A 13,283-nucleotide genomic window follows, 5' to 3' on the forward strand; every position below is an offset into this window, starting at 1 on the left:
CCCCCCCCCCCCACCTTACTCCCATAATGACTAATTAGGCAATTGGAAGTTTTTCATAACCTCAAAATAAACTTTTGCTTTAGTTTACGCACCCCAAATTTAATTACAGTATTTATTATAATTGGGGGTTTTTTTCCTATCTGTTTGTTTACCTTTTTTTTTTCTTTCTTGGTGGCCTCAAAAAAATTATCCCAAAATCAGCTTTTTCCCCTTTAGCATTTTATTCGTTTGCAATTTAAAAAAAAGTTTATTGATTTTTTTGCCATTTTTTTTAATTTATTTTTTACTTGAAGAAGAAATGTACAAAGTGGGCATTAAAAAAAACAAAAACATTTTTCTTCGGAACAGGAATAAAACATAATTATGGTTACCCAATTATTATTATATTATTATTTTTCTTTGGGGGGGAGGGGGGTTTTCAGACTTTTTTTATTCCCACGGGTTTTTGTGGTAAATAGCACTACGACCATTATTTTTAACTGGACAGCGCTGGTATCGGGGGCTTGCGTACTGTGGTAATATTGTATCTACCGCATAAATTGCGCACCTAATTGGATTCGAATCGTTAAATGCCCCCCCACACAGACCTTTTTCATACTCCTCGTTCAGGATGAAGACCTCCGCCCGGTCTCTCAGCGTCTGCGCATTCTGCGGGTCCCTCTGTATCGCCTCTGTACATACTTTAATGGCTGCCTCCGTGTGCTGGCTCTGGGGGGGACAGAGTACGGTGGGTTAAACGCTCCTCGTACTCTCAGGAAGCTTACCTGGGGATTCGCCAGTAGCGTGCACGGTGAGAGACGGAGATAATAACCTGACGAGTGCAGATCTCACCCATAATTCTGTGCGACGTGTATTATTTCCTGATGAGTTAATTGCGCCCTTACCCTGTACGGTCACACAGAGACGTGCGCAGGTAAGGTCGGGGGTCACGGTACGCACCTTGGACAAGCAGTGGCAGATCCTCTCTTTGGCTCTTTTTCTGTAAATCTCAACATTTGGCTCCGTCTTTATGGCGGCTTCGAACTTCTCAATGGCGGCTTCAAACCTGCGCAGGACACAAGCGGTTCGCCGTAAGCGATGGTCCGGATACTAACGTTACTGAGCTCTAGAAGGCCAGCCGCAGGACGCCTTCAAAGTGCTGCGGCCGATGGTAGGATTACTGAATGAGACTTTGTGATCGGCACCGCGGCGATAACGGCACCAGGCGTGAGTATTCAAAGAGAGGTAAACGCCCAGGGGAATCATTCGGTGATAGCGCAGTGTTATTATACACAGTAGTGTCTCCTAATGTTTCACCGCCCCCACAGTGACTCGTCCCTGCCGGGGAAAGGATGGGAGACGCACTTACCTCTGGTCTCGGACTAATTCCTCGGCGGACTCCAGCTGCCGGGAAAGCTTCTTCACTTGCTTATAGTGTGATAGGCAAGGTTTGTCATCCTGATCCAGCTTCAGACACTCCCGCACATGGCTACAACACAACCCAGAGAACACGTGTGTAACGTGTGTGAGACACAGATCCCCCCTCACCTCAGGCTCTCCCGTAGTGTAATACAGATCCCCCCTCACCTCAGGCTCCCCCATAGTGTAATACAGATCCCCCCTCACCTCAGGCTCCCCCATAGTGTAATACAGATCCCCCTCTCACCTCAGGCTCCCCCATAGTGTAATACAGATTCCCCCCCCCCTCACCTCAGGCTCCCCCATAGTGTAATACAGATTCCCCCCTCACCTCAGGCTCTCCCATAGTGTAATACAGATCCCCCCTCACCTCAGGCACCCCCATAGTGTAATACAGATGCCCCGTCACCTCAGGCTCACACATAGTGTAATACAGATACCCCCTTCTCACCTCAGGCTCCCCCATAGTGTAATACAGATGCCCCGTCACCTAAGGCTCACACATAGTGTAATACAGATACCCCCTTCTCACCTCAGGCTCCCCCATAGTGTAATACAGATCCCCCCTCACATCAGGCTCCCCCATAGAGTAATACAGATCCCCCCCTCACCTCAGGCTCTCCCATAGTGTAATAAAGATCCCCCCCTCACCTCAGGCTCTCCCATAGTGTAATACAGATCCCCCCTCCTCACCTCAGGCTCCCCCATAGTGTAATACAGATCCCCCCTCACCTCAGGCACCCCCATAGTGTAATACATATCCCCCCTCACCTCAGGCTCCCCCATAGTGTAATACAGATCCCCCCTCACCTCAGGCACCCCCATAGTGTAATACAGATCCCCCCCTCACCTCAGGCACCCCCATAGTGTAATACATATCCCCCCTCACCTCAGGCTCCCCCATAGTGTAATACAGATCCCCCGTCACCTCAGGCTCACACATAGTGTAATACAGATCCTAATACAGATCCCCCCTCACCTCAGGCTCCCCCATAGTGTAATACAGATCCCCCCCTCACCTCAGGCTCTCCCATAGTGTAATACAGATCCCCCCTCATCTCAGGCTCTCCCATAGTGTAATACAGATCCCCCCTCCTCACCTCAGGCTCTCCCATAGTGTAATACAGATCCCCCCTCATCTCAGGCTCCCCCACAGTGTAATACAGATCCCCCCCCCTCACCTCAGGCTCCCCCATAGTGTAATACAGATCCCCCCTCACCTCAGGCTCCCCCATAGTGTAATATAGATCCCCCCTCACCTCAGGCTCTCCCATAGTGTAATACAGATCCCCCCTCACCTCAGGCACCCCATAGTGTAATACATATCCCCCCTCACCTCAGGCTCTCCCATAGTGTAATACAGATCCCCCCTCCTCACCTCAGGCTCCCCCATAGTGTAATACAGATCCCCCCCTCACCTCAGGCTCTCCCATAGTGTAATACAGATCCCCCCTCCTCACCTCAGGTTCCCCCATAGTGTAATACATATCCCCCCTCACCTCAGGCTCCCCCATAGTGTATTACATATCCCCCCTCACCTTAGGCTCCCCCACAGTGTAATACAGATCCCCCCCCTCACCTCAGGCTCCCCCATAGTGTAATACAGATCCCCCCTCACCTCAGGCTCCCCCATAGTGTAATACAGATCCCCCCTCACCTCAGGCTCTCCCATAGTGTAATACAGATCCCCCCTCCTCACCTCAGGCTCCCCCATAGTGTAATACAGATCCCCCCTCCTCACCTCAGGCTCCCCCATAGTGTAATACAGATCCCCCCTCACCTCAGGCACCCCCATAGTGTAATACAGATCCCCCCTCACCTCAGGCTCTCCCATAGTGTAATACAGATCCCCCCTCCTCACCTCAGGCTCCCCCATAGTGTAATACAGATCCCCCCTCCTCACCTCAGGCTCCCCATAGTGTAATACAGATCCCCCCTCACCTCAGGCTCCCCCATAGTGTAATACAGATCCCCCCTCCTCACCTCAGGCTCCCCCATAGTGTAATACAGATCCCCCCTCCTCACCTCAGGCTCCCCCATAGTGTAATACAGATCCCCCCTCACCTCAGGCTCCCCCATAGTGTAATATAGATCCCCCCTCACCTCAGGCTCTCCCATAGTGTAATACAGATCCCCCCTCACCTCAGGCACCCCATAGTGTAATACATATCCCCCCTCACCTCAGGCTCTCCCATAGTGTAATACAGATCCCCCCTCCTCACCTCAGGCTCCCCCATAGTGTAATACAGATCCCCCCCTCACCTCAGGCTCTCCCATAGTGTAATACAGATCCCCCTCCTCACCTCAGGTTCCCCCATAGTGTAATACATATCCCCCCTCACCTCAGGCTCCCCCATAGTGTATTACATATCCCCCCTCACCTTAGGCTCCCCCACAGTGTAATACAGATCCCCCCCCTCACCTCAGGCTCCCCCATAGTGTAATACAGATCCCCCCTCACCTCAGGCTCTCCCATAGTGTAATACAGATCCCCCCTCACCTCAGGCACCCCATAGTGTAATACATATCCCCCCTCACCTCAGGCTCTCCCATAGTGTAATACAGATCCCCCCTCCTCACCTCAGGCTCCCCCATAGTGTAATACAGATCCCCCCCTCACCTCAGGCTCTCCCATAGTGTAATACAGATCCCCCCTCCTCACCTCAGGTTCCCCCATAGTGTAATACATATCCCCCCTCACCTCAGGCTCCCCCATAGTGTATTACATATCCCCCCTCACCTTAGGCTCCCCCACAGTGTAATACAGACCCCCCCCCTCACCTCAGGCTCCCCCATAGTGTAATACAGATCCCCCCTCACCTCAGGCTCCCCCATAGTGTAATACAGATCCCCCCTCACCTCAGGCTCTCCCATAGTGTAATACAGATCCCCCCTCCTCACCTCAGGCTCCCCCATAGTGTAATACAGATCCCCCCTCCTCACCTCAGGCTCCCCCATAGTGTAATACAGATCCCCCCTCACCTCAGGCACCCCCATAGTGTAATACAGATCCCCCCTCACCTCAGGCTCTCCCATAGTGTAATACAGATCCCCCCTCCTCACCTCAGGCTCCCCCATAGTGTAATACAGATCCCCCCTCCTCACCTCAGGCTCCCCCATAGTGTAATACAGATCCCCCCTCACCTCAGGCACCCCCATAGTGTAATACAGATCCCCCCTCCTCACCTCAGGCTCCCCCATAGTGTAATACAGATCCCCCCTCCTCACCTCAGGCTCCCCCATAGTGTAATACAGATCCCCCCTCACCTCAGGCTCCCCCATAGTGTAATATAGATCCCCCCTCACCTCAGGCTCTCCCATAGTGTAATACAGATCCCCCCTCACCTCAGGCACCCCATAGTGTAATACATATCCCCCTCACCTCAGGCTCTCCCATAGTGTAATACAGATCCCCCCTCCTCACCTCAGGCTCCCCCATAGTGTAATACAGATCCCCCCCTCACCTCAGGCTCTCCCATAGTGTAATACAGATCCCCCCTCCTCACCTCAGGTTCCCCCATAGTGTAATACATATCCCCCCTCACCTCAGGCTCCCCCATAGTGTATTACATATCCCCCCTCACCTTAGGCTCCCCCACAGTGTAATACAGATCCCCCCCCTCACCTCAGGCTCCCCCATAGTGTAATACAGATCCCCCCTCACCTCAGGCTCCCCCATAGTGTAATACAGATCCCCCCTCACCTCAGGCTCTCCCATAGTGTAATACAGATCCCCCCTCCTCACCTCAGGCTCCCCCATAGTGTAATACAGATCCCCCCTCCTCACCTCAGGCACCCCCATAGTGTAATACAGATCCCCCCTCCTCACCTCAGGCTCCCCCATAGTGTAATACAGATCCCCCCTCACCTCAGGCTCCCCCATAGTGTAATACAGATCCCCCCTCACCTCAGGCTCTCCCATAGTGTAATACAGATCCCCCCTCCTCACCTCAGGCTCCCCCATAGTGTAATACAGATCCCCCCTCCTCACCTCAGGCTCCCCCATAGTGTAATACAGATCCCCCCTCACCTCAGGCACCCCCATAGTGTAATACAGATCCCCCCTCACCTCAGGCACCCCCATAGTGTAATACAGATCCCCCCTCACCTCAGGCTCTCCTCGTGCGCCCCCATGGTGTATACAGGCCCCCCTCACCTCAGGCTCTCCTCGTGCGCCCCCATGGTGTAATAGAGCTGGCTCAGTTTCAGGAAGGCAGCTCTGTTGTCATTACGGAGCTTGGTTGTGGGCTTCAGATCATGGATGGCCTTGCTTACATCTCCAATTTGGAGGTAACACTCAGACCTCAGCTCCCGAACACTGGGATCCCAGGGGGAGTGCTAGAGAGGGCAGAGCCATACAAACATGTTACAGGTATAAATGCCATTCACTGGCCCTGATAACAAGGTACATACAGCGGGGTCAGACATCCAGCCACGCATTACCTCAATCACTTTCTCCAGCCAGCTGATGGCTTCCCCATAATCCTCTCTGTCATGGGCCGCCCAGGCCTCCTCCCGGCTAGCCTCCAGCTCCCGCAGTCGCTCCAGCTGGTTCCTGGCCTCCTCGTTGGTGGGGTTACTCTGCATCTGCCGGGGGGGGGGGGAGGATACTGGAAGGTTAATCGGCTTCTGTCAGGGCGGACCCTAAAGTTGTATTAATATACTTTATTTATAAGGCGACAACATATTCTGTAGCTCTGTACATTGACGATGCATGGGTAATTAGACTGTAAGCTCCAGTAGGACCAGCTGCCGCTATGTACACACATTATTGTAAGTGGCTGCAAGAACTATACACATGCAATACAATCTATATGGAAAGGTTGCACTTGATTGATGTGGGCAACTCACCACAGCCTGGAAATCCTCTCTGGCCTCCTCCGTGTCCCCCTGCTTCAGCAATATGTTCCCCCTTTGCAGTCTGGCCTGCGGGAAAACAACCACACAGATGCAATAAGGATACCAGTAAGCGGCTGGCCGGACCCCACGAACCATGATCGTGTTACTGGGGTACGGCCCACCCTGTCTGATGCAAAAGGAAGAATATGTGCTTCGCGCTACTCTGCGGTGGCGATACATCTGTCAAAACCGTAACGCAAGGTCCAAAGGTGAGCTCAGGGAGGAGAGAAGCCTCACACGGAGGAGACGGGCTCGGGGGGGGGACACTGCTGGTACTTCCCTTCCACCAAATCCACAACCCACCGCTATGAGAACCTGCTCTGCCCTAACCCCCACCTCCCTCCCCCAACAGCCTCCCATTACCCAGCCCCTACCGCCAGGAAGTCCGGCTTCAGCGCTATGGCCTTGCTGAGATCCGGGAGAGCCGATTTAAACTTCCCCATCGCCAGATAAACCGCTGCCCGCTTGTAATACGTCAGGTAGTTGCTGGGGTCTCCGTCTGCAATAAGAGGGATATAAAGAAGTTACTGTAGCGGCGTGACACAATACACTTCAACCGGAGTTCATAGATTACCCTGTAATTACAGTATGCCGACTGGCCAGCTGTCAGGAGTGTGGGAGTGCTGCCCCCTGGTGCACAAAGCAGTAACTACATGCTGTGTATCTGAGGATGTATACAGGAAAACCCCAGTATGCACACAGCCTCACAGTCTGCACTAAGGCTCACGTTCTGGGAATATGCGCCTCATCGCGTACCATTATCTCCACATTATTACAGTTCAGCTGCATTTCGCAGTGGGCTCAGGTGGCGGAACGTGCTGTGTGGAGGGTAATCCCGCACAATCAGTGGTCTGCACAGTGTCATATATTCTCACATCGCCAGCCAACTCTGCTCTTACTGTGCGACTTGCAGCAGAGGTTCCGTTACTCCTTATAATACACAAGTGTTAATAATGACGGAGGAAGCGATGGCGTCAGATCTCAGGAGTTCATACAACTATTATGATCACATATCACCACGGATTATGCCATACGTAGCCCTGTACTCACCCACAGCCGAGTGATAGTGAGAGAGAGCCTCAGCCAGCTGTCCCGCGGCCAGGAGCTTCCGGCCCATCTCCAGATGGTTCTCCACCTCTGCCTGGCTGGCGGCCAGAGATCCTGTCCATCAAACACACGAGAGACACAGTTACCAGACATCATACAGAATAATCAGCTGTCCCATGTCAGAAAGATGACCTATTCCATGGTAATGAGACCTCTAGGGGCGCTCTTCCACTCGAGCCCATGATGGCAATTTCAAAGGGCCGGTCAACTAAGCTTGGGGCAGGCAGCCATTTGGTGAGCCAGAGCAACCTTTGAATGAATTCGCTAGTCACCAGCAACATCACTGAGGTATGAGGCACTTTGTGTCTCAGCGATGTCAACAATTACTAGTGGATTTATAAGTGGGATTTTGCTTCATGAAATGACAGAATGCACTTGACAGGTCCAATAGAGCACGGGCCAGGTTACCCACATCTAGAAACGGTCATCTGCCAGGTTTACAGCCCACGCATTAGATTGTAGGCGCCAAGATTACTGATCAAATTTATAGCCACAGGTCAGTGCATAAAGGCCTATTTCTAACTCTCTGATGTGCGATAGCACAAGACCCACCAGAGCATGCACGACATGTGGGGGTGTAAGTATTACTCAAATCAAAACAGAACCTAAAATGGAAGGACAATCTAAATTAATTTACTGTAGCTCAAACAATTCACTCCATATCCAAATCTGAAACATGAATTCTTTAGGAACACGTGTGACAGAACATTATTGAGTTTAATATGACAAAAAAAGTCACAATTATTAAGTTGAAATGGTCATATGACAAAAAGCCACACAGTGCTTACTAAGTAAAAATGGTGATAACTTCACATATAGGGGTCAATTCTATTCGGCAACTAAAGAATAGCGCCGGGAATTAGCTCCCGACGCTATTCAATTCTGCTACTAGTTGCCCGCAATTGTCGGGAATTCTTCTCTCATCCCCGGGGGATGAGAGAAGAAACCCGACAAAAGTGCAGCCTCGCGGCCGGCGCGAGGCTGATTCTGTCGGGAATCAGCCTCGCGCCGGGTAGTTAAGTCGGAGAATGCCCGTTCTCCCGACAAAACTACCTGTTAAGTCGGCGAGAACGGGACATCGCCGACTTAACTTTAGCTGAATTGAATAGCGTCGGGAGCTAATTCCCGGCGCTATTCTTTAGTTGCCGAATAGAATTGACCCCATAGAATTAGAACTCCAAAACAGTTTCATTAAAATAAAAACATGTATGTTTTTGATAATCTGCCATGTAGGAGAAGGCTAAAACTTGGACAGTTTACAATAGCAGAAGGATCCCACAAAGAGAGACTAATTTCTTCAACCATTTCACTAGTTTTTAATTGTTCTTCCTTACCCAAGCGACCGTCTTGGTGACAGCAAAAGGTGTGCTTCTACAGTCCTCAAGCTTAAGAGTGAAGAACAGGCGGGGCGCCATCGAGGGAAAAAAATCAGGCACTTTTGGTGCGTTTGCATCCGAAAATTGAGGAGGAATGGCCTTGTCTCTGTCACTCTTGGGGATGTATCCAGCATTAACGGACATGCTGTGCTGACCCCAAGCTCTGACCTCACTATGAATAGATGCACACAGCATCTATTCACGGGAGCTAAACCCCAACTTTCCCCAAATGTAGGACACTGCAGCCCGCGGGTCGGGTTGGAAGAGGGCACACTGCTTCAGCTGGGCACCGCAATAAGTGAAGTGCGCCGTTAATCAATTTAAAATCAGGCAGGGCGTGCGGCCATGCTGAAACAGCTTAGCGGGCAGACTACTGGTATGCTTATTGCCTTTAGATTTTATTTTTTTTCCCCCTTTTTTTGTCCATGAAGGGTTTTAATAATGGGTTCTAAAAATGTATTATAACTCCGTATTGGAACATTGGACTAAAAATGGTATGATTTTTTTCCACACATATGCATATGAAACTTGATTATGTTATATTGATTCCATAGGGAGATACATTATAGCTGTAGGTTCTTTATGGGACCTGTATATGTTGTTGACTTTTTTTTTTTTTTTACTAATTCCAGTGCTTACAAATGTTACAGTGTTTGCAAGAACAGATTAATATGGGGGGGGGGGGGGGGGGGGGATTGCGTTTTGATTTGCCCCGACCGCATTAACATACTATATTCCTAATTATCCTGCTCTGTCTATAAACATGACATTGCTTATTACTGGAAGCGTTCATTACATTCATTTTAAAACTAATGAAAATGTTGAATTACACAGAGGACAGGTAATATGTTGCTCAGATTAGAACGCATTGTTTTTACTTGCACTGTACGTCTCCTGTAGAATGTAATATCCTCAGAGAAACTTTCTGATTGAAAAAAAAAACATGACGACGCGTCCTATTGAAGGGTGCATTTTTGTATTTGCATTTTAACCATTTAATTTTCCATTGTAAACATTTAACGGATATTACACTAAAGGTGCATACACACGGTGAGATTCGGACTTATCCGATTCTCACCGTGCGACAGGGGGCCGGGTCGGCACTTAGCCAGTATCGCAAGCACATAATAACTGTGCTTGCGATGCTGGCTATGTGCGATTTCAATCCTGACTATCTCTTCTATAGAGATAGTCAGGATTGACTTGCCTGCACAGCCTATTTTTTCTTCCGATGCCGACCGCGCGGGGCCGCGCATCGGCATCGGATCGGGATCGCAAGGTGACTGTCACCTTGCGATCTGCACTATATTTTCTTCCGATTCTGACTATATAGTCAGAATCGGAAGAAAATATAGTGCAGATCGCAAGGTGACAGTCACCTTGCGATCCCGATCCGATGCCGATGCGCGGTAGTCAGAATCGGAAGAAAATATAGTGCAGATCGCAAGGTGACAGTCACCTTGCGATCCCGATCCGATGCCGATGCGCGGCCCCGCGCGGTCGGCATCGGAAGAAAAAATAGGCTGTGCAGGCAAGTCAATCCTGACTATCTCTATAGAAGAGATAGTCAGGATTGAAATCGCACATAGCCAGCATCGCAAGCACAGTTATTATGTGCTTGCGATACTGGCTAAGTGCCGACCCGGCCCCCTGTCGCACGGTGAGAATCGGATAAGTCCGAATCTCACCGTGTGTATGCACCCTAAGTCCCTTAATACGGCTCTGAAAGTTTGAGCATTGAAAAGACTCCCGCGACCGGTTGATCCATCTGTTGGCACTAAACAAATAGTACAAGACGTCGGAGAAGGTGTTCTTCCAGAACGGTTGGTAAGAACAAACCTACAAGTACAAGTCATCTCAGAAACAGAGATCCCAGTGTTCTTACACTACAATGACATTACAATGAGATAAATGCTCACCATCCAGGTGTAGATCCAGGATCACACACAGTAGGGAGAGAGAAGACAGGACCCCGCTCACACCTCGTCTTTCTCTCTCCATGCCGGTGTGGCACTCTCGTTCCCGATGTCCAAGTCCTCTCTCCGCTGCACCTGCCAGCACACGTAACGTAACACAAATCATTTATATGTATAACAGAGGCAAAAGCAGTAACTGCACCCCTCACCCTGCCCTTATACAGAGATACACACTGACAGCGCAGTCACACAGTCTATATACACCCCTCACCCTGCCCTTATACAGAGATACACGCTGACAGCGCAGTCACACAGTCTATATTCACCCTGCCCTTATACAGAGATGCACGCTGACAGCGCAGTCACACAGTCTATATTCACCCTGCCCTTATACAGAGATACACACTGATAGCGCAGTCACACAGTCTATATACACCTCTCACCCTGTCCTTATACAGAGATACACGCTGACAGCAGTCACAGCCTATATACACCCCTCACCCTGCCCTTATACAGAGATACACGCTGACAGCGCAGTCACACAGTCTATATACACCCCTCACCCTGCCCTTATACAGAGATACACACTGACAGCACAGTCACACAGTCTATATACACCCCTCACCCTGCCCTTATACAGAGATACACGCTGACAGCAGTCACAGCCTATATACACCCCTCACCCTGCCCTTATACAGAGATACACGCTGACAGCGCAGTCACACAGTCTATATACACCCCTCACCCTGCCCTTATACAGAGATACACACTGACAGCATAGTCACACAGTATACATACACCCCTCACCCTGCCCTTATACAGAGATACACACTGACAGCGCAGTCACACAGTCTATATACACCCCTCACCCTGCCCTTATACAGAGATACACACTGACAGCGCAGTCACACAGTCTATATACACCCCTCACCCTGCCCTTATACAGAGATACACGCTGACAGCGCAGTCACACAGTCTATATACACCCCTCACCCTGCCCTTATACAGAGATACACGCTGACAGCACAGTCACACAGTCTATATACACCCCTCACCCTGCCCTTATACAGAGATACGCACTGACAGCGCAGTCACACAGTCTATATACACCCCTCACCCTGCCCTTATACAGAGATACACGCTGACAGCGCAGTCACACAGTCTATATTCACCCTGCCCTTATACAGAGATACACACTGACAGCGCAGTCACACAGTCTATATACACCCCTCACCCTGCCCTTATACAGAGATACACACTGACAGCGCAGTCACACAGCCTATATACACCTCTCACCCTGCCCTTATACAGAGATACACACTGACAGCGCAGTCACACAGTCTATATACACCCCTCACCCTGCCCTTATACAGAGATACACGCTGACAGCGCAGTCACACAGTCTATATTCACCCTGCCCTTATACAGAGATACACGCTGACAGCGCAGTCACACAGTCTATATTCACCCTGCCCTTATACAGAGATACACACTGACAGCGCAGTCACACAGTCTATATACACCCCTCACCCTGCCCTTATACAGAGATACACACTGACAGCGCAGTCACACAGCCTATATACACCTCTCACCCTGCCCTTATACAGAGATACACGCTGACAGCACAGTCACACAGTCTATATACACCCCTCACCCTGCCCTTATACAGAGATACACGCTGACAGCGCAGTCACACAGTCTATATTCACCCTGCCCTTATACAGAGATACACGCTGACAGCGCAGTCACACAGTCTATATTCACCCTGCCCTTATACAGAGATACACACTGATAGCGCAGTCACACAGTCTATATACACCTCTCACCCTGTCCTTATACAGAGATACACGCTGACAGCAGTCACAGCCTATATACACCCCTCACCCTGCCCTTATACAGAGATACACGCTGACAGCGCAGTCACACAGTCTATATACACCCCTCACCCTGCTCTTATACAGAGATACACACTGACAGCACAGTCACACAGTCTATATACACCTCTCACCCTGCCCTTATACAGAGATACACACTGACAGCACAGTCACACAGTCTATATACACCCCTCACCCTGCCCTTATACAGAGATACACGCTGACAGCAGTCACAGCCTATATACACCCCTCACCCTGCCCTTATACAGAGATACACACTGACAGCGCAGTCACACAGTCTATATTCACCCTGCCCTTATACAGAGATACACACTGACAGCATAGTCACACAGTATACATACACCCCTCACCCTGCCCTTATACAGAGATACACGCTGACAGCGCAGTCACACAGTCTATATACACCCCTCACCCTGCCCTTATACAGAGATACACACTGACAGCATAGTCACACAGTATACATACACCCCTCACCCTGCCCTTATACAGAGATACACACTGACAGCGCAGTCACACAGTCTATATACACCCCTCACCCTGCCCTTATACAGAGATACACACTGACAGCGCAGTCACACAGTCTATATACACCCCTCACCCTGCCCTTATACAGAGATACACGCTGACAGCGCAGTCACACAGTCTATATTCACCCTGCCCTTATACAGAGATACACGCTGACAGCGCAGTCA

The 13,283-nt window shown here is 50.2% G+C and overlaps 1 protein-coding gene across 1 annotated transcript in view; it reads right to left on the reverse strand.

The window, feature by feature from the left end:
• Window positions 1–414: 414 nt before the first annotated feature.
• The window catches only part of LOC135014548 (dnaJ homolog subfamily C member 3-like), a 36,489-nt gene continuing 23,620 nt past the window's right edge, over window positions 415–13,283 (reverse strand). The window contains exons 2-10 of the mRNA XM_063952720.1: window positions 10,700–10,831; window positions 7,348–7,458; window positions 6,672–6,796; window positions 6,250–6,324; window positions 5,842–5,985; window positions 5,555–5,736; window positions 1,349–1,468; window positions 940–1,045; window positions 415–708 (exon numbers count right to left, since the gene is read on the reverse strand). Coding sequence (XP_063808790.1) covers window positions 430–708; window positions 940–1,045; window positions 1,349–1,468; window positions 5,555–5,736; window positions 5,842–5,985; window positions 6,250–6,324; window positions 6,672–6,796; window positions 7,348–7,458; window positions 10,700–10,781 — 1,224 coding nt within the window. The 5' untranslated portion in view covers window positions 10,782–10,831 and the 3' untranslated portion in view covers window positions 415–429. The remainder of the gene's footprint in view (window positions 709–939; window positions 1,046–1,348; window positions 1,469–5,554; window positions 5,737–5,841; window positions 5,986–6,249; window positions 6,325–6,671; window positions 6,797–7,347; window positions 7,459–10,699; window positions 10,832–13,283) is intronic.

This window comes from Pseudophryne corroboree, unplaced genomic scaffold, assembly GCF_028390025.1.
Source record: "Pseudophryne corroboree isolate aPseCor3 unplaced genomic scaffold, aPseCor3.hap2 scaffold_2804, whole genome shotgun sequence".
Taxonomy (NCBI): Eukaryota; Metazoa; Chordata; class Amphibia; order Anura; family Myobatrachidae; genus Pseudophryne; species Pseudophryne corroboree.